The sequence below is a fragment of the Polychytrium aggregatum genome (assembly GCF_025602895.1).
Source record: "Polychytrium aggregatum strain JEL109 chromosome Unknown BJ171scaffold_14, whole genome shotgun sequence".
In the NCBI taxonomy this organism is placed as follows: Eukaryota; Fungi; Chytridiomycota; class Chytridiomycetes; order Polychytriales; genus Polychytrium; species Polychytrium aggregatum.
In genome coordinates this window covers 338,980-362,905 of record NW_026516216.1, presented here as the reverse complement: position 1 = coordinate 362,905, position 23,926 = coordinate 338,980, and the positions used below count along the sequence as shown (strand labels likewise).

Genomic DNA, 23,926 nt, shown 5'->3' with positions numbered 1-23,926 from the left:
GATTGGGACCCTGGCGGTGCCAACATTGTTGTTCAGGACGCTTTCTTGTACACATTAGAATCCATATATTGAAGAAGTAGAAGCGTACTCTACGACAGTGTGTCCTCGTTCATTGATCAAGGCGTCGCGGAAACGACAAAAATTCACGATGCAGCAGGTGGTGCGGCAAACCAACCCCAATGGATCTGCATCCAAGGATCGGTTTGCCATCAATCGACGGAGAGCGACCTTTGTCCGACTCTGCGGAAAGGACCAAGGCGGAGGCAGAGGAACTCGAAGCTAGGGCGGTGCAATATGTTGGCGTCGACACGATCAGTCTAATGCTGCGACTGACTCTCAGGCTCAATGCCTTCGCTGAGCATCACAACGCTGGTCGAGGACACAAGTCCGGTCATGCCAGTGGCTTGATTGAACGCCTGGTTGGACAGCCGCAGACCAATCGACGTGCGGGTGGAGATGGAGAGGCGCCGAGCCATGTCATTAGTATCGAAAGTAGGCGACGGTGTGCTACAAGCGTCGGCGATTGGAAGCGTTCTCGTTCATGAATGAGGAGAGCAGGAAGGGGGGCGGCAAGTCGCAGGGCTCACCTCAGCAGTGCCGTTTTGGAACTCGGATTTCAGCGAGACAACGTCTCCCAGACGCAAATGGAGATCCGAGGGTCCCTTAGGATCCACCGAGGCAATGGCCACATATCGTCGAGCTCGACTGTCGCTCGAGCGACTGCTTAGGAGCTCAGACCGCCCCGTTTGACTCTGACCATGTGAATGACTCGTAGAGGTTGGCTCGGTGCTGTCTGGCCGGAAGCTACCAAGGTGCGACTTTTCGTCGGTGCCAGCCGAGTAACTGTGGCGAGAGACGCTTGAGTTGTCGTGTGCATGATCGCCAATATAGTCCTGGGCCGGGAGCGGCTGCTTGACCATCAGGTGAGTGTGCGAGAAAGGCGAGCCTGGATTGGAAGCGGTGGGGACGATCTGATATGAGGGATGCTCTGATCCGGAAGGCGTTTCGATGCTGACACCACTTGTGTTGGAGGCTGGGTTGAGGCTGAGGTGCGAATTCATGACTTGGGAATACTCAGGAGGGGGCTGATCAAAGTCCTCGACACAGATGCTGGTTCGGTGGTGCTTGGTACGCTTGCGGAGCCTGATGAACAGCACTGCGGCCACGGATGCAATGACGGCTGAGCGAGCAACACGATGCAGAGACACCATGAGATAGTGGAATGGGTTAGCACATGAAGAGACGAGACACACAAATGGATAGATGGGACCAGCGAGTGAATCAGGACAGCTAACATGCTCCAGGTTATCACGCCGATATATCGATTGGACTGATCACGGGAGCTGGGCAGTTCGCATGAGGTGGGCTGTACTTACCAACTACACCGACAGCAATGCCAGCGACCGCTCCGCTGGTCAAGCCCGCCTGAGGCCCTGGTGCCGGTGGGGGCTGATATGTCGATACTGGCGTGGGTGGGAAGTCGCTCGGAGCCGTTTGGTTCGGGAAGACAGTGGGCAGCACCAGGGCAGGGTCTTTGACGATCGATCCTGTGAGATATTTCGTATAGAAGGAGCCCGTTCCGGCGGCGTAGATGTGGCAGCTGGAAATAGTATCGGTATAAACCAGCTGGCAGGAATTGCAGTTGGGGTCGCTGCAAGCGTATCGATCAATCATTTGGGTGGCAGAGTGGAGGAGGGTGATGGCGTAGGTGGAGCCGGTGAGATAGGTGCACTTTGGATATAGGGGGATTCGGACCGCCGAGCTCACGACTGAGCAACTTGCGTCGTTTATCGATTCGAGATAGTAGTAAAAGTACGGCGTCTTGAAGTCGGGGTCCCATGTACTGCGGAGGAGAGGGCAGCAACGACATGTGTTGGACAGGTGGCGCATCAGTGGTTGCCGATAGCGTCCAAAGCGAGGAGATCAACAGGATCGAGACTGGCGGCCGTGCATGCGCCGCGGTTACTCACGAGGTGTCCTCGACGCTCTTCGTTGTCAGATTGCCCGTTGCCTTGCCGCTGGTGCACGGGTCAAAGTTGCCGGTTGGATAGGCCCCGATGAGTGTACACTCTTGGGTGCAGGTAGGGTCGGCCCCACAGCTGTACGAATAGACATTGTTGTCGCCAGGCTGGGTACCGTAATACTGGCAGGTACTCTCAGCCGTTGCTGTGGCTGGGAAGCAGTCGCAGCGGTTGGTTGCTCTGAACACATCGCCCAAGGACCCAACGATGCTCGACGGGGACCCAGGCGGCAGGCATCTGGGGACATGGTGCGTTGAGCTGTGCTGGACGAACCACTGGACGTTATTTGGGTTGATTGGGATGGGGCTGTTGGCCATCGTGGCGATATTGGGGGACAGCGGAAAGCAAAAAGCCAAAGCGACCAAGACCAGGCCGGACGGGAATGGAGCAGAACGATGAGGAGCAGAGGGATGGGTAAGCTCGAATGAGGGACAGAAGCGTAGGGGATAGCAGACAAAGCCGTTGGCCGGACGTTCGGTGAGGGGGAAGCAGGAAGGCAGACAGGAAGGCGGGCTGGAGCGGCAGGAAGGTGTTTTATGTCGGCACGATTGCTTGAGCCGTTGCCACGGAGGCCATGCCACAACGACGCGAGCGAAAAACGCATCCATCAGCAGAAAAGAAGACAGGGTGGGGTTGCTTGTGGGTTAACACGCCGGAGCAAGGACCGGGGGTATCCGATCGACTGCCCCATTCCCATGGAGGTCGTCCATCAAGGAGGAGGAGCGTGTGCCTGGCCACCGAGGCGATACAGCCGCCGTTGATCGACGCACGACTTGTCCAAGGCGGGATTGAGGCGCATAAGTGGAAGCAAGGTCGTGCAACAGTGGTTGGCTGGAGCACGGGCACAAAGAACGAAGCTTCCCAAGAGGACTGCCGACCAGACCAGTCGTATCCGTCGAAAACAGGAGTGCCGAGAAGCGCAGAGCAGCGAAGGCTCTGGGGGGGGGATCGTCAGATATCCATGGTGGATGATGGAGCCGACAGCCCGCGGCTGCGATTTAACATGGCAGCCGAAGCAGGCAAGCGGGGCGGGCAAGTGGCGAGTCAAATCATCCATACAGGACTGAGCCGGATGGGTGGACAGAACACAGAGCACGAACAAACAGGAAAGCGGCGCGGCAGACACAATCAACCGTTGGATGGACAGCAAGCAAGCGAGAGCACAACAGCGAGCGTTCAACAGCAAGAGCTCGACAGCAAGTGGCATCTCAGAGTGAGTCTGTGGGATCCAGCGCGCCCGTTCTGAATTCTGTCACGATTCTCCCGTGGCAACAGACCGAACAATCACTCATTCCGTCGAGCTCACAATACGCCGGTCTCCCTCCCGCGAGTTGGAGGCCCAGAGAGGGCGCATCGATATCAATGACAGTGTTCTTCATTGAAAATAGCTCCTTCCCTCACACCCGAGCAGCCGGCTGGGGATGCTTCGTTTGCTCAGGACAAGTGGAAGCAGCCCTGTCCTTCCTTCACAGCGACCTCGAAGCGGCTCTTCATCACGCTCTTGCTTGTGTAGTCTGGGACCTTGAGGTAGTTGACGCACGTCATGACGCTCGGAAGATAGTCGTCCGGCTGCCTGTCGTGCTCTTCGACGGTTTTGCGCACCACTGTCAGCGGTGGGCTCAGCGCCTTGAATCCACCAACCGGCAGCTTGGGCGATCCCGTTACAAATTGCATAAACTCGCGCCTTTCGGCCAGGGAGTACTCGCTCATGATCTGGCACAAGTGCGCGATGGTCTTGGACTCTTTCGAGTAGCCGTGGTCTGCCTTGAGTGCATCGTAGATGGCTGAATGGTCATGCAGTATGGGTCGCAACGGGGGGGGGAGGACAGGTCAGCTCCGGCCGCGAAACAGCTATCATCCCATGACTTGTGCAATAGGTTGTCCTTTGCCAATCTCCACCAGAAGACCAGGCCAGCTTACCATCGTAGGACCAGTCCTCGTTTTCGGCGCCGCCAATCAACAGTCCCAGCTCCTGCACCGTAAAGGCCCGTAGATCGGTGATCGGGAACACCTTCACAAAGCCCTGGCGGAACGCTTCGATTTGTTGTCGGACGCCCTTGCCGGCCGTGTACTCGACGACCTGCTCTATGTAGTCATCTATGTTCTCCATATCGACGGCAACAGCCGAGCCACTGGGGCAGAGTTCGATCTCGGGGTATCCGGGCAGAGTAAAGTCGAGCCCGAGGTCGCTGAGGAGAGCTTCTCGGACCCGAGCTTGGGATATCATCGTGCGCTTTTGTTCGTCGCTGACATCTGAGCGCAGCTGAATGCGCTTCCGCGCCTCGGCGTACTTGCGAAGATCCAGCAGGGACGCATACAGGGCTGTATCGACGTGCTGCGCGGCAGAATCAAGCAGGTGGTGAGTCGCCGCTGCCTTGGTCCGCAAGTCCCCAATCTCATGGCGGTGGGTAAAGGCGTGTCCATTGCATCGTCCGTTCGCATCGCACATCAGTACATCAGTACATCAGCATCCCAGCGCCTCGACCTGGAAAGCTCACCTTGACGAGATGCAGCTCCGCACCGACGCGGCCCTTGTGTCCAAACGCACGCTCAGAGGCGCTTTCTTCGTCTTCCTCCTCGCCAACAGCCATCTCAAGGAAGATCGGGCTGAGGGGGAGATCGATCATGCGGTTGTCCAGAAGAGCCTTGGCCACAAAGGTGCCAAGATGCCTAAACAGCGTCAACAGAGCCTCGCTGTTCCGCCGTAAGTAGCCGGAACGAGTGTGAGTGTGATCATGGAAGAGAGTGCGCGAGATGTGTGTGCATGGGCGGTTAGGATCCAGTGAGGCGACCAACAATACAGGCGATTGGAAAGCGACATAGCGATAAAGCGGATTGAGCGCATCAATAGCGCAGCATCGAGTTCAACAGACGCAGCAGCAGAGACAAGCGTGACCAAACTGAGGAACAGAGAGAGAGTGGCACAGAGAGAACCACCACAACTCCGCAAACAATCGCAAAGATAACCCCCCCCCTAGCATCCCAGCACCATCCCGAGTCGCAACCCCATCGAATGCTTCTCTTCCCATCCTCACAGGGCGATGCTTTGCCACTCACCTTTCTCGAGTCGACACTGCGTTGTAGTCGATCGGGGCAGGGAACAGCCCCAGTTTGGTGTCTACAAACTCGGAAACAGACCCGTTCGCTTGATCGGCAACCACGTTCGAGTTGCGCCATGGCTTGAGCAAGACTCCCACTTGGCCACGTCCCGACGAGGACGAACGCATCGGGTCGGCAACGGCCACGCCGCCAAGGCGCTGCAGCTCTCGACTGGTGAGCGTATAGAACTCGATTGTTGGTCCCAGTCCTGTGCCAACTTCGTCAAAGAACTCAATCTCCAGCAACGACTGATCCGTGCCGTATAGCTCCATGACCTTCATCATGGACTCCACAAGGCGCACACGGGCCAGGCGGACCTTTTGCTTCGGGACCCTGCCAAAGGCGGGGGCTTCGCTGTGTCCTGCACGTGAGCCAAGCCCGGCCGAGGCTGCGCTGCCTTGGGAGGGCTGCCAGCGGCTCAGACATCGAGGATGTCCAAACGATGTGCTCTGCAAAAAGACCAGCCGCGTCTTGAAGGGAAACAAGAAACCAAAGTCGCGCACCATCGACTCACACCAGCTGGGCAGCACCTTGGAGGCCACGATCAGCGGTTCGTCGAGTTGCCGGTTGACCTTGGCGGCAAGCTTGTTGCTTATGAAGGCGCTTGCTGGCAGCGTATGGATGGCCATCGCCTCGGCATCCTCTGCGGACTCCACCGCAGGGACACCGCCAGCTCGTCCCTGCAATGCCGCACTTTCATAAACTTCTTCCCACCGTGTGTTGAGGCCGTGCAAAATGCGCATCAGCTTCAGAATTCGGCTTGGAATATCAAGGGCAGCGATGCTCTCTGGTACTTCCGTGTGGAACGGCAGCTTGATCGACATCTGCGACTCCATCTTGGCAAGCTGGGGAGGCGAGGCAGGGTTGACTCCATGCGAGATACTTGGCCGAGCAGGCTCTCCGCGGGATACTCTTGTGTATTCGATTGTGTAGGTTTGGCTCCAGACGTTGATGGGGGTCGCCGGGACGCCATCGCCAGAGCGTCTCTTGGACTCGTACGAATATAGTGCGCCAAAGACAGTCGAGTCGTTGCTGAGGACTTGTTCGCCGAGGCTGAATTCCAGACCAGGCTTCTGCACCACTGTCGAGCTCGTGGCCGGAGCCCGAGGCTCCGGTCCCGATTTGCCCTTGGGTGGAGACACGCTGACAGATAAAGACGAGTATCGCGAGTCGCTAGTAGCTGATGTCGAGACGATCGACGGCTTCTCTTCTCGGGCCATGATGGGCTGCTTATCTGAGGCAATCAATCCGGCTTGTTCGCATGTGGCAGCCGAGGTAGGGCTTTGGCTGGCTCCGACCATGGTAACGGCGCTGTCCAGGACGCTATCGCGGCGATCGGGATCTTCTTGGGAGCTTGCGGCAGACTCAAATCCAGGCTGGTTTGATGCATCCGAGGTCGACTTGCCAGGCGAGCGCTGTCGACCACCGAGGATAATGCTGCTGACCCGGAGCTCCTAATTCAGTACAGCGAGGTTGGAAGGAGGCAAGGGATGGCGATCAGTTCAGAATCCAGCCGACCCATGAACATAGAGACACATGTCGCTGGAATATCCAGAGGACGACAAGAGGAGGCATTGCCATGCACCAGCACCAGCACCAGCACCAGCACCAATGGCAGTGATGGATGGTCATGCATATCATCGGCTCAGCTCGTCAAATGCATCACACTCCCTCGGGTTCCCATTCAGAGTCCCACGTACCTCGCGTCCAAAGAGCCCACTGGCGTCGACTTCGTCCTCCTCCTCCTCCTCGTCGTCGTCGTCGTCCCCAAATCCGTTTTCATCTTCATCCTCGTCATCTTCGTCCTCTCCATCGATCAGCATTCGTTCGGCGTACTCTCGGAAACTCTGATCCATTTCGCTGTCTTCTTCCGATGCCATTTCGGTCTGCAGCAGCCCTTTGGTCTTGGCTGAGGTTGTCTCCAAGGCTCCTGAGACTCGCTCGGGAGCAGCCGTGCCAGCTTTGGCACTCGGATTTATCGAGGGCTGGCCAGACAGCTGTCGGGGAAGCCCAGCGGCGTCTTGGAGTCGGCGCGCAAGCCTTGAACCAACGACACCCAGATCCATACTGTCTTCTTGGACCAGCACGCGTGTAAGCAGATACTCCTCAATCGTCCTGAACGTCGCCACGGCATGGACGCTAACGACGATCGAGGCAAGGTCCTTGGATCGCGGATGATCTTCCTTTGGAGAGAGTCTGATCCGGATCTGTCGATTCAACTGAGCGCCGGGATTGGAGCCGCTCTGATGCTGCTGTACTGACTCCATGTCCCTCAGGAAGGCCGAGAAGCCCAGGAACCCCTCGCCAAAGCTTGAGGACGAAGGCACGCCGTTTCCGGTCGGGAACGCAAGTGCCAGCTCAAACTTTTCGGTGCGCCCCAGTGTCTCTTGCAGACGCTTGACCAACAGAGCAAAAGACTGCGGCACGTGGTAGTTGTCGAGCACCCGTCCGGGTGCCGGTCCATTCATGAACACATGGAGGAATCCGCGGAACCGCTCACGTAGCGGCACGCTGTATGCCAGAGAAGCATCGGGTAGAGAGGCAGGGATCAGGTCTCCGGGGCCAGGGCAGGTCATAAAGTTTGAAAGGGCATCGAGGACACCGCTCTCCAGGATCTCGAAGGCTGTCAAACCAACGATGCCCTCCGAAGAGGGGCCTCCGCCGACAATAAGCTGAGCCAGAGAGCAGAGCGTTTGCAGATAGCCCTCGAGAGTAGCGGGGCTCTTGTCACTCGAGATTCTGGCGCTACCCGACAGGATTTCGGCAATCGCGCGGACCTGAGCAAGCACAGAATTACTGCCTCCGTTGGCGACATCATGTGGCCGGTCCTTGATCTGTGCCTTGATCAGGCCCTGGCATCTCTCGATGATCCAGCCCCATGTGTCGAGCTCGGTGTAGCGTTCGCCGCTAAACGAGGCAACGGCTTCTCGTTTGAAGAGTGGCACCTCAGTCGGTTCTGGCCGCGAGGCCTGCAGAACACCGGATGATACAGATGAGTCGCGGCCTAGACGCTCGAGGAAGCCTTTCATGGTCGCCAGCATCGAGCTTGCAGAATACTCGGGGTCACGGGGGGCGCCGCCTTCAGCAGCCCCGCAGCTCTTCTTGTCGTCTGGACCGAGGCTCCCTTGGGATCCATCCGAAGTAAGCCGTCCTTTGCCTTTGTCGCGTCCGCGGAGCTGAGATCTTGGCGAGGTCGGATTTGACGGCCCGGAGCTGCGACCGGGTATATCCAAACCTCCGAAGGAGCCAGCGGTCGTTGTGGCTTCGGGGGCATTGTGTGCCCGCTGGGCAAACGAGGGATTGGTGCGGGTGAACAGACCCACAGACGGAAGACTGGTGGTGCGGGAAGGGTGGTCGTCGCCAGTTCTCACGGTCAGCTTGTGTGCGCGGTCTCGGGCCGTACGGGCAAGCGACAGCAGCTTCTCAATCTCGATGACGGCGCCCTCGCGAATAAAAAGCGCCTCGAAGCTCTTGGCGCCCCGAAGCGACACAATCTCCATGATTTGGACGCCTGAGACCACCAGCAAAAGAGCGTCACGTCTCTCCTTGGACGAAGCGCCAGCAATATCCGATTGGGGCAGGTCCAGGTCAGGGTCCAGGTCAGGGAACGCGTGCTCCTTGAGGCCGATGAGCTCACTGACAAACTTGCCAAATCCTGGGATCTTGATGAGCAGAGCGCCGAGGCGTGCAGGATTGGTGAACCAGACGCTTTTGACGATGCATTCGACAGCGTGGCGCCGGAGTCCTGCGTTCATGGTGGCGCCGAAAACCTCCATAAGCACCGGAACGAGCCCGGAGAGATACGGCTCGAGCACCAAGGGCTGTTCTTGCAGGAGCAGGCGGCGCTGTTGGTCGGCTCCAATGGAAGCGGCCCCCACGAGCCTTTTGGGAGTTGAGCTATCGGCCAGGATCGGCAAAAGAGCAGACTCTTCTGCCTCGCCTTCTGAGCGAGCCGACGCGCTCATCTGAAACAAGCCATCGGAGGGCAGATTGGGCAGCAGATCGGAGGCGAGGACCAGGAGCTGGAGTAGCTGCTCGACAGGTCTACCGATGACAGTCTTCATGACGTTCGAGGCGAGCTTCTCCGATTCCTGGATCGGGACACCGTTGGCTCGCGTCCCATCACCAACAAGAAGAATTTCAATCATCGGCACTGCCGGGTGGGTCGACAACAGCTCCATGCCAAGTCGTGGGCTTCCTTTGGCGATGGTGGACATGATCTTGAGCAACTGCGTGATCACGGTCGAGTTGGAGTGCTCAGAAGCCGCCATGGAGATGACAAGGTCAACAAGCACTTTGAGCAGGGTCGAGGAGACCAAGCCTTCGAGCTTGTCTCCCTGTCTCCAGCACCAGTCAACGATCCGGCCAAGCATCTTGGCAACTTGTTCGACGAGCTTGTGGTCGCTGTAGGCGAGAAGGCGCTCGACGATGGGCATGACGTCGCGAATCATGCTGTAGATTTGGTCGGGGGTCGAGGGCTCTCTGCTGGCGTCTGTTTGCGGGACAAGGGCACCAATGCTGTCAGTAAGACAATTGCACTCTCCAATGTCAATGCAGGCCGGGCTGGGGTTGTCGCGCCCAGGGCAATCGGGGCCTGTGCGCACTAGCCCAGCTCGGACCAAACACTCACACCCCGCTTGTCCCCGATCCTTACCGGACGGGAGTAGCCTTGGCCGTGTCGTGGACGAGAGACCGCGGCAGGCGTTGGCTGCGATCGTGACAGCTGTCCGCTGCACATGGATGTTGAAGAAATCAATGTACTGCAGCACGGCACAGAGTCCGTTGGCCTGGATGATCGGGCTCGGGTAGTCGACGCTGACTTTTTCCAGTACGCTGAGGACTTGCTCAGCCAGATCGATAAACTCGACTTCCATGAGCTTGCTGACCAGGATCTTGACGCCGCCGTGATGCAGGATGTGGATGGTACTCGAGGGAAGGGCCTCGATGAGGTTGCTGAGACAACGGCAGGTCAGCAAGATGAGATCGGGTACGCTGTTACCAGCACCAAAGTCAAGCTGCAGTCCAATCTCGGCTCCACCAAAGTCCATCAGGTCTTCGTCGATGATGATGGGGTTTTGCAGGATGTCGAGGAATGCCTTGACGAACGCCTCGGTCTGGAATCCGCTCATGCGACCTGTGACACCGTAGCCGCCAAAGGTTTCCTCTTCGGGATGAGTCCGAGAGCGAGCCGACACGAACGGCACAGTAGAACAGTGGAGCCGTAGAACAGGAATAAGCCATGGATAGCGATACGTGTCGCGGATTGCGGCGAGCAGTCCACAACATTCGCACACCGACGCTGATAGCGTGAGGCCATATCATGAACCACGGCCATCGGAGCTGCGACAAGCACTCGGTTCGGCCAACGACGTTGCCGATCGACAGGAAACCAGTCACTCGAGCGCAGCGCTCCACGACGCTTACCAGTGGCCATGCTGAGCATCTCAGCGAGCTCCTGCAGAGTCCCGATGATCATGGTCGGGTTCGGGCGGCGCTTCAAAACCTCCAACATCGAAGCAAGCTCCGAATTCATCTGCCCACCACGGCGTCCTGCGAGTGGGTTTGAGAACTCGAGGCGGCCAACCAGGCCAGAGCCCTCGAGGATGGCGCTGAGCTGGGACTCATCGAAGCCGCTGTCGGCCAGGGCAGCAGCCAGACGGCGAGCGGGATGGCTGAGCTCTGGACGAGCGGGCTCGGGATCCTTTTGGCTTGGACCGCGATCGTCATTGGCGTCGCTTCCAGGATCGGCCTGCGCACCCGCTGTCGGGGCGAAGGAGGCCGAGAGGTTCGAAGCCCACTGGAGGTCTTCGTCCTCGGAGGGCGATCGCTGGTGCTTCTTGGTCCGGGGCGAGCGGCTGGAGCGAGGTGTATTGTCGGCGGATTTTTTTGTGGGAGTCTTGGAGGACTTGCGCGAGTGGGTCTGGGACTCTGGGCCTGAGGGATCTCGCTCGCGGCGAGCGGCCGCAGCGTCTCCAGCAGCCAGCAGGCGATCTGCCTTTGACCTCGGCGATCCGGGAGATGAGGGTTGCATGTGGCTCGTGGACGGAGAGAGCACAGAGCGGAGGCGCCTGGGGGGCTTGGAGCCGGGGCTGGTTGGACGGAACCGGCTGGGCTCTGGGGTGAATTGAGGGGTAGTCGGATGCGACGGATGCGATGGGAGCAGAATCGGGTCGGAATCAGGGGCAAGCTTCCTGATTCTGCAGGCGACAAGGCGATTGCGAGATCGGGCGGGGAAGGATGTCGGTGGGAAACGATGGGAGGCCGGCGGGGTATTGAGGGATGGCCGGGGTCAGGGGCAGGGAGCGGCGAAAACGACGAGCGATGGCGGGATGGCGGCAGCGAGCGGGCCAGCCGTCAGAGCGGGAAGCACAGCAGGAGGGAGCAATGAGAAGAGAGATGGATTAGCCCCAAGGATAGAGAATTCTGGTCTTGACAGCAGCGACCACAAGGCGCTGGATGCTGACGGCCACTGCTCGAGCCGGATGTCCTCGGGCCGTTCGGATTGTGCTTGGATAGTGCCCAAGAAACCCTCATCCAGCACCCGAACGATGCTTGGAGTGCTTGGGCTCTGGCCGCAGCCAACACAGTTCAGGGCGAGCCCGAGTCTCAGAGGAGGGACAGCAGACGGGCGATTTCGAATGCGCCGCAGACCTGCCCGAAGCAACAGATCGAGACGGCCTGGTCTGGAGGAGCCAGTACGCAGGGCCGGTGTCCTTTCCAATGCTCTGCTCTGAAGCAGGCGATAGGATGCTGCGTTGCTTGGGGACGAAGCCAAGCAGCAGCGTCCCGCAACAAGCAGAGGCAGTCCAGAGTCGAACCAGCACCACTACCACTACCACTACCATAGCCACCATCACCATCGCTATCCACACCACCATATCACCATCACCAGCAGCAGCAGCAGCAACACCCTCCGTCGCATTTATTGCGAACAGGCGGCAGAAGCCTGTTTCCCGACCTTTTAGATATTCTTGTTGGGGTTTCTTGCGAGACACCCTTCCGCTTTGGAGCTCTTTGGTCGAGAGAGGACGGGTCGCGGGGATTATTGGGTGTCGGGAGCATGGGCAATCAGTATGAAGGTCATCCAGAGCGGGCTCTCGGAGAGACGGATGCCCACAGCCGCGCAGGATGAAAGAGCCAAGGAGAAGAAGCGGCCAGACGCAGAGGACCGACGACACAAAGCCGATGGCGACAGCCGCACGAAATAAGGCGAGCGCGAGACAGGACCATGCGATGTAATGCGACGGAGCGGCCACTGCACGTCAGAGGGCCGGCGGATGCTGCGGATGGCTGACAGCCAACAGCAGGGCGAAATGCAACGCTACCTTGAGCCAGAGGCCGGAGTCAAGAGAAGACGTCCTGAAGCAGCGGATGCGTCCCTATCGGGCAACGACTTGGCTTTGGGAGTGGACTGGGCTAGATCTTCGAGACGGACGGGCGGAGGTCTGCAGTCCATAAGAGGGATGGGCAGCGGCCGCAGAACGGTGGAGGCTCCGTTTGGAAGCGGTAGTTGGGCAGGAGCCTACTGCCGACCGATGTACGTGTAGGAAGGATGGTTGGAGACCGAGGCAGCCCGACAACAATGCGAGGGAAGCTGCCGGATTCTGGCGACTGAACGAGCCGACTGAACGAGCCGAGACGAGGGCGGAGCAGCGCGCGGCTTCAGACGGGTGCTGTGTGATTCTATCGAGAGGCCTCGCAACACAGTGAATGGGTGTAAGAGGTACGCAGGGCAGGTGCGCCAGGCAGAGGTGCGAAGCGGACGGATGGCTCCGAGGAGCGATGCAGCGAAGACGGAGGTATTTGGAGGCAGCGAAGGTAGTTGAGGCGAAAGCGAGGCAAAGCGGAAGCTGCTGGTCGGCAACGGAAGACAGTCGGGCGAGGAGGTTTGGTGGTGGAAATGGCAAAGATAGCAACGATGCTGATGGTAATGGAGATGGCGAGGATGATGAATGATGAATGATGAATGCAGAGTCCAGAGACAGAAAGAAGAGAGCGGGAGGGAGGGATGAGCCGCCGATGACGGCGATGGGGAAGGGGAGGGGCAGAGGAGCAGTGTCGAGGGTCTTGGTGGGAAGGGCGCTGGGTCGGAGTCCTCGGCGAGAGCGCAGTCTGAGGACAGAGGGTCCTCTCGGCCAGCCCCGGCCAGCCCCGGCCACTCTCGGCGAGACCCGTCGTCGGCCAGACGAGGGTCCGTTGGTCAAGGGCACTGCAGGCAGCGACGGCTGTCGAAGCATGGTCAGGCATTGCATGTCGGGAGCGTCGCCGGCCGAGTGGGCCGGGTGCGCCATGAAGACCACCAGGTCGTGTCGGTCTGGCGAACTGGTGCCACGGCGTTCTGCCCCAAGGCCATGATTGCCCAGTCGCAAGGCCGGATGGTCGGCCAGCCGGACAGACGGATGTGGCCGGCCGTCTTCCTCCCCCCCCCATCTCGCTCGTCTGCCTGCTTCCAAGCCAGCTGATTGCTCACATGGCTCCGGCGCTATCGCAGCGCATCGGCTTCGTGGAGTGCGGCCTTGCTTGATGGCGCGCTTCCATGTGTGCAGACAAGCGCACAAACAGGCCATGACGGGTTGTGTCGGAACCAAGGACATGTCCGACCCAGGGCCACGGAATGTTCGACGGCCTTTGCTCTCGCGCTGGGCAGTCTCATACCGGATACTCTCTTGCCATATGACAGCCAGTGCCAAACAAACAGGAGCGTCTCTGTTCTCGCTGCAGCAATCATGAGCCTGATGGATGATCCGTATTCTGCATGACCCGGCCCCACACGATTGTTTCCAAGACAGGGGCATGGATGCATGATTCGCCCTTTGTACACGACACTCCCATTCAATGCGCAAGCATTTGATATCAAGATGGTCGGGGCGAGCAAGCGAGTCGGATGGGTGCACATGACCTTGGGCTGGCCGCCAAAGGCGAATTTTACTATTGTGAATGTGCGGGGTGTGTATTACGATACAGAACAACAACAAAAATCATAAGCAAAGCAACGAGACACCCGAGCGTTTGTGGCGAGCGTCAGTATCATATCCTTGTGGATAATGAGGGTGTCTCGATTCGGTGCCGAAGGCGAAGAGAGCCTGGCGATACCACTCTCTGCTCCAAGTTACAAGTCCCAGCGCCAGACTGGTGTCTGCCGTTGCCGGGAGTTGCAACTTGGGGAAGAAGAACGGTATTGGGGTGTTCAAGCGGATGGGCGAGAGGGGCGGGGGGCAATGGGAGACAGGGGTCAGCAGAGGTCATGGAGAAAGTCATGCGAGAGCCGCTGCCATACCACTCTCTGCTCCAAGTTACATGTCCCAATCTGACGGGCACGTTCAGCCGGCCAATGAAAGATTGGGAGATGCAACTCGGAGGACGAGAACGGTAGGGCATGGCGGGCTCTGGGCAAGCCGACTCAGGTCGGGGTGTGTTGTCGGAAATGTTGTGCAGAAGAGGGCAAGGGAGCGCATCAGAGACCGGAGGCAGGCAAGGTTGGCAGAGGAAGCAGAGAGGAGAGGGGTGGAGTGCCTGGAGGGTCGACCTGCGGACCAAGAACCAAACGGCGGATCTGCGCTGCTTTATATGCCGCGACGGCCCATCCGGACACCCTGGCTGGCTCGGCCGCCGACCAGGGTGGAGTCCAGCGGGACGGGCTTGCAGCTCCACTCGACGCCGTCGCCGTGGGGGGCGGTGGTGGCTGGCCAAAGGCCTGGACGGGGGCCGAGACAGAGGCCGAGGCAGGAGCATTGCACAGGACGGCCGCTGGTCTGTCCGGTCGCCATTCCCAACGGACCCTCTGCATCAGCGCCGGGGAGGGGGAGGCATGGCCTTGGTGTTGGCAAGCGCATGTCCAAGTCCAGGGATGTCAGGCCCCAGCAGCCCGAGATTTGTGTCGACGGCAGACTCTCGCCCAGCCATTCCAGAGCAGTCCAAGGCAATCCAGAGCAATCCGTGGCAATCCATGGCAGTCCATGACATTCCATGGGATTCCATGACTTTGGGCTGCGACGGCCGCAGCCAGCATGCACAATACAGGGCCCCCACACAGCAATGCTCTGCAATATCAGCCAGTCCGTCGGGGAACACCGGCAGCCCATCTGGGTGGTGCTGGCCAATGCCCAACGCCGCTGGGCCAAACACTGTCCGGGCAGCTGGGACCGATCCGCTTGGTCTTCTTGCCTGGGCGGCACGACCCGCTGCCGCTCGTACCCAGTTGACCCCCATCATCAAAGACGCCGGGCACAGCGCGGCCCATTGTCCCTCTCGAGGCAAGGTCAGATGCACAGCTCGTGGCTCTCGACATCCAGACGAATCGACATCGAAATCGATCTGGAATCGACATTGAAATCGACATTGAAATCGACATCGGGATCGGGGCCGATGTCGAGACGCGAATTCCCATCCTCCATCTCCGACGAGCGCAACAGACCACCTGGACAAGCCATGAGGCACCACCGACAGCATCCAATCCATATCGTATCCATGTGTGGCAGGTACGAATATATTGCATGAATATATTTGAGCTTCAACCTGGACTCCTGCTCCCAATGCCTCCCGGCCACTCTCCAGGCATTGCTGGATTCCGTGCCTGGGCAGACGACGGTCAGACCCGTGTGGACGGATGAATTGCGGGTGGCAATTGGTTACAGACACAAGATTGGTCGCATGAGAGACATCCACCGCTTATCGGAGGCGGCGGGCTTCGCGTTCGGACTCGAGAAGGGTGAGGATGTCGTTCTCACGGACAGGACCCTTGACGTTGCGGATGATGGAGCGGGAGGTCTCGTCCATGAACTCGACGCGGACCTGGGTGACACCACCACTGAAAGCAAGAGACGCAACCACACAGCGATTGTCAGTTTGCTTGCCGAAACAGCCCGAGCCTGGCGCTCTCGCAGGCCAGCTACCCCATCCAGGCTGCTGGGAATGCCATTGATTGGCAGGCTCGAGTGCGATTGCCCGATCGCCCCCCCCCACAAATCGAGTCCCTGCTGTTTCGGCTAATGCTGCCCAAGAACTCGTCCGACGACTTACCGAGAGCCGGTGCGGCCGAGAACCTTGACAACCTTGGCGAATTTGGGAGCAGCAGACTTGGCGTCCTGCAGGATCGCACGGCAGAATCCGTACCCGGCGTTAGGACACAGACGACTCCGACAGATCCGAAAGGCGGAGTTGGCCACTTGGGCCATCCCATCCCATCCCATTCATCCCATCCATCCACCGACATGAATATTGCTTGAGAACCGAGCGCCGCGCTGAGATGGATCGATTGCCGCTGTCCGTGCTGCTACGGACTCTGTAGAATCCGCCAGATGTCCTTCCGAGCCATGTTGGTTGCAGGAGTGTCCTGTCTGCTGGTGGTGCGCTATCCTGTCGCCGACTGCCGATCCCAAACGAGCCGCCTCCAGTAACTTGATCTTGGTTCAAAAAGGCTCGTTCATGCTGCCGGTGATTCGGTCGAGTTCCTCCGCAGTGCTATATCGCCACGATCACTGTCGATCCGCGTCTACAATGTGTCGTCTGTGCCGCCAGAGACTCTCCAGACTTGACCAGCAAACTGATTTGCTATCGGGCGCTGTTGGCAGTGTCATAACGACTGTGATGTTGGCCGTTCCATCCGATTGCCCGGTAGATGGATGTGTGGATGGACGGATGGATGGATGGATGTGTGGATGGATGTGTGGATGGATGTGTGGATGGACGGCATCGTTGTAGCTGCATGGCCAGCGCAGACTCACCATTTTGCACGTTCAAAGAGTTGGGAAGGGAGGTTGCAAAATCCCCGTTCGCGCAGCCCACAAAAGGCGAATGCTCGTTCCGTGGTGCCAGACGCCAGCACCCGCCCCAGGATGCACGTGTGTGGCTTGGCTGGGAACGTGGGAACACTCCCACACGCCGCCAACCTCATCGCTCGTTCCCACCACTCCCACTCACTCCCACGATCGGATCGGTGCAACGGGGTGTATTGCTGGAAGATATGCCGCCAAGATGCGACGTCCAGGTGCATCGCACTCAAGCGCTTGGGCATCGAGAAATACCGCGTGGGCATCTCACAAACCAACCTGGCGGATACGATCGGGAGGGTCACAGCGCCGATCCCTCACATAAACTCCGAGTGCTTGCGCTTCTTTGGTGACGGTGCAAAGTTTTGAGGCAGGGTTTTGCCTTGGCTCGGCGTCAGTCCTCGGACGGGCGTCTGTGACCCCGACGGCTCGGCTGCGATTCGTCCGCAATCGGGTAGCGGAGGGAGCGACGGGGACCGAGACTGAATCGCCGCGTATATGCTTGTCGCTGACTTGGAGGGCGACGGGGTCGTTGATGTGCTGGCGGATCCGTAGCCGGGACCGGACCCGTAGCCGTAGCCGTAGCTGAACCGGCCAGAATTGCGCTGGGGCGACCAGCTCCGGTCGCGCTGGGAGTCGCCGCGCTCATATCCAAGGCTCAGCCGATCTGAGTCGTCCTCGATCACCGAGCGGCCCCGGAGCTCGACATTGATTTGGTCGACCCACTTGCGGAAGGCCGTCTGGATGCTCTTCATCTTGTTTTCGTCGCGGGCAAAGATCCGGAGCACGTTCTCCTCATAGTTGTCAGGAATCAGCAGCGAGACATTGTCCTTGCGGATGTGGAACGGCTCATCGGGCTTGTACTTGCCGTAGAACTTGACATTGTCGACCGGGTTGCGGTCCTTCATCGAAAAGTTGAGGCTACCCATGTCCAGATAAATGTCGCTCTCGCGCAGTCCGGCACCAGCGGGCTGGTGGGCAAGGATGTTCTGGATATTGACTTCGTCACGCAGGGCCGCGCGGAAGCCCGGGGGCTCGATTACTTCGTCAACACACCGGTAGAGCTGCCGGCGGCGGATGCGCTGGATCACAGACCGTGACTCGGCCAACTCTGGCAACTTGCTCCGTTCAATCTCGCCAATGATGGTGTCGTTCAGGGTCACGTACCGCTCCGGATCGTCGATCATGGACGAGATGTTCAAGTGCGGGTCGGCCGCAACGAGGGCATCCACAATCATCAGCTCGACCGCCTTGACGACCTTGTGGGTGTATACGCGCTTGAACAGCGAGTATCGAGTGTGGAAGAGCTGCAGATCCGAAGGCAACAGCGATGAGGTTTGCAGTCGGATCCACATATTCGCCGCCGAAACAAAGCCGTTGCGGACCCAGCCCCGTGCTCGGCGACGGCCCCACAGGCTTTACCTCGTATATGTTGAAGGTGTCCTTGAAGGAGTAGCAGATCTGGTTCTCGACGACCCGCGACAGGTTCATGAGGCGGTCTAGAGCAAAGCTTGAGCTCGTGCCGATGTTGAACGAGTCTCGCTTAATATAGTCAAACTGTGCAGGCCGTGAGCAAGGATAGCCTGGATATCGACCTGGCCCAACAACCGCTGCTGCTCAGGCGTCCTCCGAATTCCAAAGTCCGAGCCCCACGGCCCCGTCGATCGCTGGCCCGCATACGCACCTTGTCGACATCGATCGAATTGCGCTTGTTGGCGACAATGTCAAAGAGGAACTGCTTCTCTCTCCGTCTATGTGTCTCCCCAGGTTTGGACTCGCCCTGGATCAGGCTCTTGATGAACTTCATCTCCGAGGTATCTACATGGTCGATGCCGTTGTCGCCCGACACGATCTGCTCCAGCATCATCTCGCTAGCCACTTCGTGCGTCCACTGGATATCGGGCCGGACCTTCTTGATAAAGACATGGTCAAAGGTATGCGAGAACGGGCCGTGGCCGAGGTCGTGACAGAGGCCGGCGAGACCGACGCACTTGACGTCGCTCTCGTCAATGTCGAGCTCGGGCTGCTCTGCCCTGAAGCGATTGACCAGCTGCGAGGCGAGGTGGTAGACTCCAACCGAGTGCTCGAAGCGATTGTGCGATGCGCCTGGTTGGAAACGGCAGTGTGAGAGGTTGATGCCGGTTGCCGCGAGGCGGAGGTGGGATGCGCCGAAAGAGGTGACCAACAGGGCATATTCAGACCAGACAGATCGTACGGAGTAGCCAGAGAAGTCAGACAAGAGCAGGCAGAGCGGTGGCTGCTCACCCGGGAAAACGTAGTAGACGGCTCCAAGCTGCTTTAGATCCCGAAGACGCTGGAACTCAGGCGTGTCCTGCAGAAAACGATGGTCAGCAAGCAGGAGGGGGGGGGCATTTGCCGCCGAAAGCGCCACAGCCTGGATTGCCAGATATGCTGCAGCGTCCCTAATTGCGGGCTCTCGCTGTGTGTCAGCACAGAGATGGCCACGGAGCAATGCGACAGCTGGATGGCTGACCACGAGGACCCAATGCAGCTTGCTGTCGGCACGGATGAGAGGTGCCCGTACGTACGATGAAATCCATTGCGACCGGATCCACTTTGATGTGTCCATGAATCGGGTCGTTGATGACCTTTGCCCAAGGAAACGAGTTGGTCATTGTTTGCTGGCGTTGCGGATTGCTGTGGGTTGCGATGGGATGGATTGCGATGGGATGGGTTGTGATGGGTTGCTGCGAGCGTGATCTCGAAGGATGTCGGGGTGTTGATGGCCGAGTCCAGCGAGGCGAGGCAGGACAGTGAGGATACAGGTGGAGAGAGGGAGGCCAGAACGAGGGATGGGTTGGCCGTGCGAGCAGAACGACAGATGGCAGAGCAACGGATTACAAAAGCAAGCAAGAGGGCGGGGTGGAGTGGCCCTGCTGGTGCCGAGATTGCTCGCTCGCCAGCCGAGGGCTGTCCCTTGCGGGTGCTGCCCTGGCCCGGCGGAGAGTGGGTTCTGCATCGCTGTCTCTGAGCACTGGTTACCCCCGGCACAGCGCTGTCCCAGACAGGTCCCCGTCGGCATGTCGCTGCTCGGGTTCATGTCCGGCTCGGCCCGACCCCAAAGCCATGGCGATGCTCTCGACATGGCATCGAAAGGGTTTGCGGGCTGCCACAGTTGCAATTGCGCAGCCCCTGCTTCGGGCCAGACCCCGCTTTTGCCCAGGGCGGAGGGCGGTCTCTTCGACAGGCCACCTGCAGCCGATCTGCCAACCGCCTTCTGGCCCCGCAATCCGCCACCATGTCCAAAGATGCAACCGTCTATCTGCTTGATGTCAGCCGACACATGTATGCCCATCCCAGGGCGCCGGGCGAAACGTCCCATCTCGAGAAGGCCCTGTTTTGCATCCGCGAGCAAGTCCAGGCCAAGGTAACCCGCATTGCATCCACATCCCCATCCACATCCACATCCACATCCGCATCTGCGCTGGCACGCTGCATGACATGGGTATTCTCCTCGCATGTTGCGATGCTCGAGCTGACGACATTCGGGCGCCTCTCATCTGCACCATGGCCGCTTTGGCCTGATCTGGCGATGCGTCACCGGCCTGTTCCGGGCAACCAGCTCATCCAGGGTCGCAAAACCGATGTGATCTGCGTGATTCTGATGGGCACCCAAGGCATGTATCCTGGCGAGACAGCCACTCTCAATGTCTCTCACCGGTCAAGGGCATGTTGACGCATAACGAGCCTCCATCACGACGAGCCTGCCGCTCACTCGCCCGCTGCATCGTTCCCCGTCGCCCTCACAGAGACCCACAACTATCTTGCTTTGGGCGACTCTGAGCAGTACCAGCACGTCAGCATCCTGTTTCCGGACCAGTTCAACCTGCTGGCTGTTCCAAGCCTCTCGCTGCTCGAGGCGATCCAGAAGCCCGAGAGCCTTGAGGGCCAAGACGAGTGCGATGGTTGGCATCCGTGTGTCCGCTGGTCTCGATTCGCAGCAGCCCGTGTTGGATTGCATCGTCGGCAACTATCCAGATTGCCCTATGGCTTTGCTGACACCTGCTGTTTCCGAACCGGCCGTTTCACCAATCCCGCAGTCGTCGACGGACTCATTATCGGACTCATGACCATCGACATGTTCTGCCGCAACCTCAAGTACACCAAGCAAATATTTCTGTACACATGTGCCGAGAGCGCCTTCGTCGTCGACGGAAGCGACGAAGTCATTGACCGAGCAAAGGAAATGAATGTCGCCGTGAATGTCATGTAAGTCATCGGTCGACTCGACATTTTGGATACTCTGGCTCCAAACCCATCGATTTCCCTGCAATTTCCTTCGTGCTTACCGAGCCCATCTGGATTGCCGGCTCGAGCTTGTTCACGGCCGCCTGGGTTCGATCGACTCGCTAACTAGAGTGCTGTGGTGCACCAGCGGATTTAATTTCGGCAAGCCAGAGTCAAGCGAAATCAAGGTTTGCAAGCCTTGCACTCGCCGGAGCTAGCAGTGACGAGCTTTGCTGCTGAATGACACGCATCCATGTTGCCTCTGGCTTCTTGGCTCACTCGCTCTCGATTCCTCAATTCGACTTCTCCAGCGGTCTACGGAGCAGTATCTGGGCCAGTGCATGGAAACCACCGACGGCGAGCTTTGGGATGGCGACGAGGCCCTTGCGCTTCTGCAGAGTCTCCACACGAAGAATGTCAGGCCCGCGACTCTCTTCCGGGGGCCCTTGGTCTTGGGCGACCCGCAGCGTTATCCGACCGAGACGCTGGCGATCCCCATCTTCATGTACAACCGGACGGTCGAAGCAAAGCTGCCGACGGCCAAGAAGTGGTCCAAGGTGGCGCCGAACCAAGAGACCGTCTGCATGGTTCGGGCGAGCCAAGCGTACTACTCGGTCCATTCGGATGGTCTCGACGGTAATTTGCAGCCCGGTGACGATCGGCTAGAGAGACATGAAGTCATCAAGGGATACAAGTACGGCAAAACAATCGTGCCCTTCAACACCGTCGACGAGGAAGCCTTCAAGCTCAAGACCGAGAAGAGCTTCAACATTATTGGATTCATCAGCTTGGACAAGGTGGGAGTCGCTTCGTGCGGTGCAAAATTGCCGATTTTGTCGATGCTCATGCTGGAAAACTAGGATGGAGACTCCTGGGACGGCGACACTGAACATATCCTCGTCTCGGATGATCACTTACTTTGGAAATGCCACACAAACCAACTGTCAGGTCCACCGATGGATGTTCATGGGCAGCGTCGCCTCGGTCATGGCCGAGCCTGGCAACCTCAGCGCCAGCCGCTCGTTCTATGCGTTCTGTCGGTCGCTCTATCAAACGCAGGCATGCGCCCTTGTGCGCTACGTCTCCAGAGACAGCCTTGCTCCGAAAATCGGGGCGCTTATACCACGAATCGACACTGGCGAGACCTACTGTCTGTTTGTACAGGTGAGGGCCGGTTTGTTGTTCACGATAGACGCTGCATCTTCAATGCCGCTCGCGGAGGAAGAGCAGAACGCGGCTTGTGCGGAGCCATCGAAGTTATAGTCCATGAAATGGTGTCCCGCAGAGCCTGTGCTAATCCAAGGCACTGTTCAGCTGCCGTTCGCCGAGGATTGTCGAGACTATTCGTTCATATCACTGCGCCCTCTTACCGAGCCCACGCTCGGATTACCCGAGAGTAACCGTGTCGCCAGCGTCTTGAACTCGTCAACGTCCTTTGATGCCCACTCTGTGGGCTCGGGTGTCTCAAAGGGTACGTCCGTTGCCGGCCCGCCCGCCAAGCGAATGAAGTTCGATGCACGGCGGTGCTCGGACGAAGAGGTTCGTCATCGCATGGACGACTTTGTCGATTCGATGGATCTGATGAATCCCCCACCAAGCGGCTCAGACGGGTAAGACTTGTGTCGACAGTCCTTGACTCCAGGCACAATGCCGCCAGGCATGGATGTAGATAGCTCGGCCACACTGGCCCCGCAGTGATCTCATTCTCTCTGCTCAGATTCAGCGAGGCATTCAAATCGCAAGACGTCTTCAATCCGGTGTACCAGCGGCTATGGCAGTGTATCATCGCGCGGGCTCTGAACGGGCCAGCCTCGGAGATCCCCCCGGTGGATGCTCGGTTCATGGCGGGGATCAAACCACTACCGGAGCTGGAGGAGCGGGCCAAGGATGCATCGCTCAAGCTCTCCGAGGCCTTCAATGTCAAGAAAGGTAGTGTGGCAGACTGGCATGCACATTTCGTCGCTGCTGCGCCGACAACGTGGGACCAGAAGCATCCGGCCGGTCTTCTCGATCGCTAATATGTGGCATGAAGGGAGGAACTGCTGTTCGGTCTCAACCCTGTACTGCACTCGGACTTCTCACCTCTTTCACAATCGATCATATGGACTTGAATTTGCAGTCGAGAGCAAAAAGTCCAACACAACAAAGGATGTATGGATGGCCCGAGCGAGAAACGCCAACCTTCCGCTTCTCGATGGCCGCGAGGGCTCGGTTGCGCCGTCCGAGTCCAGCGTTTCCTCGGAGAAGCGCCGCCTGGCCGAATTGACCGTTGCCAAGGTCGAGAAAATCGGATCCATCACTCCTGCTGCTGATTTCCGCGCCATGTGTGCTCGTCGGGACAAGGACTGCATCCCTGCTGGTGAGTCAGAAAACGAGCGAGCGGGGCAATGGATCCACCAAGTGCTTGGGCCTGGACGGCCGCGTTTATGACAGTTTGCCGATGTTCAAGCACTAACACGCCGGACAGCTATGGAGCAGATGCCCCAAGTCATTCTCCAGCTCATCACCAACTCAGCCGATGGCGAGTACTACGACAAGGCTCTCGAGGCCATCCACGAGTTTCGTCGGGGCTGCATCATCGAGAGCGAGAGCGACTGCTTCAATGCCTTCTTGGAGCGCCTCCAAACCGAGACCCTCGTCAAGACCCGCCTGCACCACCGGTTCTGGAGCGGCCATGTCGTCCCCGGTGGCATCGGCGCCATCACCAGCGACGAGTGCCCGGACTGTGGTGCGCACTGAGGCAAGGGCGCCTGTCGAAACCGGGGCCGATCGCATGCTGCGCCCACGTGT

General features: G+C 58.9%; 7 protein-coding genes across 7 annotated transcripts; 1 reads left to right on the top strand and 6 right to left on the bottom strand.

Annotated features, from left to right (window-relative positions):
• Positions 1-53: 53 nt before the first annotated feature.
• On the bottom strand, positions 54-2,505 carry BJ171DRAFT_500758 (uncharacterized protein). Its single transcript, XM_053110605.1, has 4 exons — positions 1,971-2,505; positions 1,377-1,843; positions 588-1,180; positions 54-416 (listed from the first exon to the last, which is right to left on the bottom strand). The coding sequence occupies exons 1-4, from the start codon at positions 2,336-2,338 to the stop codon at positions 318-320; spliced, it is 1,527 nt and encodes a 508-aa protein (XP_052967632.1). The 5' UTR covers positions 2,339-2,505; the 3' UTR covers positions 54-317.
• A 950-nt stretch (positions 2,506-3,455) lies between these two features.
• BJ171DRAFT_423045 (uncharacterized protein) lies at positions 3,456-11,211 on the bottom strand (the record flags this gene model as incomplete). Its single annotated transcript, XM_053107577.1, has 14 exons — positions 3,456-3,805; positions 3,942-4,395; positions 4,607-4,715; positions 5,079-5,200; positions 5,261-5,763; positions 5,815-5,950; positions 5,990-6,354; positions 6,817-7,391; positions 7,467-8,076; positions 8,440-8,660; positions 8,730-9,600; positions 9,814-10,152; positions 10,488-10,653; positions 10,705-11,211. Coding segments are annotated over 14 exons (5,328 nt in total), but the record flags the coding sequence as incomplete, so codon positions are not given.
• A 2,361-nt stretch (positions 11,212-13,572) lies between these two features.
• On the bottom strand, positions 13,573-13,851 carry BJ171DRAFT_500754 (uncharacterized protein; the record flags this gene model as incomplete). Its single annotated transcript, XM_053110604.1, has 1 exon — positions 13,573-13,851. One exon carries the CDS (start codon positions 13,846-13,848, stop codon positions 13,603-13,605), a length of 246 nt encoding a protein of 81 aa, XP_052967630.1. The 3' UTR covers positions 13,573-13,602.
• Positions 13,852-14,898: 1,047 nt separating this feature from the next.
• BJ171DRAFT_500753 (uncharacterized protein) lies at positions 14,899-15,598 on the bottom strand. The gene has a single exon (XM_053110603.1). It carries the CDS (start codon positions 15,576-15,578, stop codon positions 14,907-14,909), a length of 672 nt encoding a protein of 223 aa, XP_052967629.1. The 5' UTR covers positions 15,579-15,598; the 3' UTR covers positions 14,899-14,906.
• BJ171DRAFT_500751 (40S ribosomal protein S28) lies at positions 15,589-16,986 on the bottom strand. Its single transcript, XM_053110602.1, has 3 exons — positions 16,844-16,986; positions 16,140-16,204; positions 15,589-15,927 (listed from the first exon to the last, which is right to left on the bottom strand). The coding sequence occupies exons 1-3, from the start codon at positions 16,844-16,846 to the stop codon at positions 15,789-15,791; spliced, it is 207 nt and encodes a 68-aa protein (XP_052967628.1). The 5' UTR covers positions 16,847-16,986; the 3' UTR covers positions 15,589-15,788.
• Positions 16,987-17,052: 66 nt separating this feature from the next.
• BJ171DRAFT_458213 (uncharacterized protein) lies at positions 17,053-19,748 on the bottom strand. The gene is made up of 5 exons (XM_053108371.1): positions 19,438-19,748; positions 19,154-19,220; positions 18,573-18,994; positions 18,311-18,445; positions 17,053-18,195 (listed from the first exon to the last, which is right to left on the bottom strand). Exons 1-5 carry the CDS (start codon positions 19,522-19,524, stop codon positions 17,206-17,208), a joined length of 1,701 nt encoding a protein of 566 aa, XP_052967627.1. The 5' UTR covers positions 19,525-19,748; the 3' UTR covers positions 17,053-17,205.
• Positions 19,749-19,794: 46 nt separating this feature from the next.
• Positions 19,795-23,924, top strand: BJ171DRAFT_62710 (SPOC like C-terminal domain-containing protein). The gene is made up of 11 exons (XM_053115543.1): positions 19,795-20,276; positions 20,472-20,526; positions 20,659-20,814; positions 20,950-21,118; positions 21,285-21,324; positions 21,448-21,933; positions 22,085-22,300; positions 22,451-22,746; positions 22,860-23,065; positions 23,256-23,495; positions 23,604-23,924. Exons 1-11 carry the CDS (start codon positions 20,148-20,150, stop codon positions 23,873-23,875), a joined length of 2,265 nt encoding a protein of 754 aa, XP_052967626.1. The 5' UTR covers positions 19,795-20,147; the 3' UTR covers positions 23,876-23,924.
• Positions 23,925-23,926: the final 2 nt, after the last annotated feature.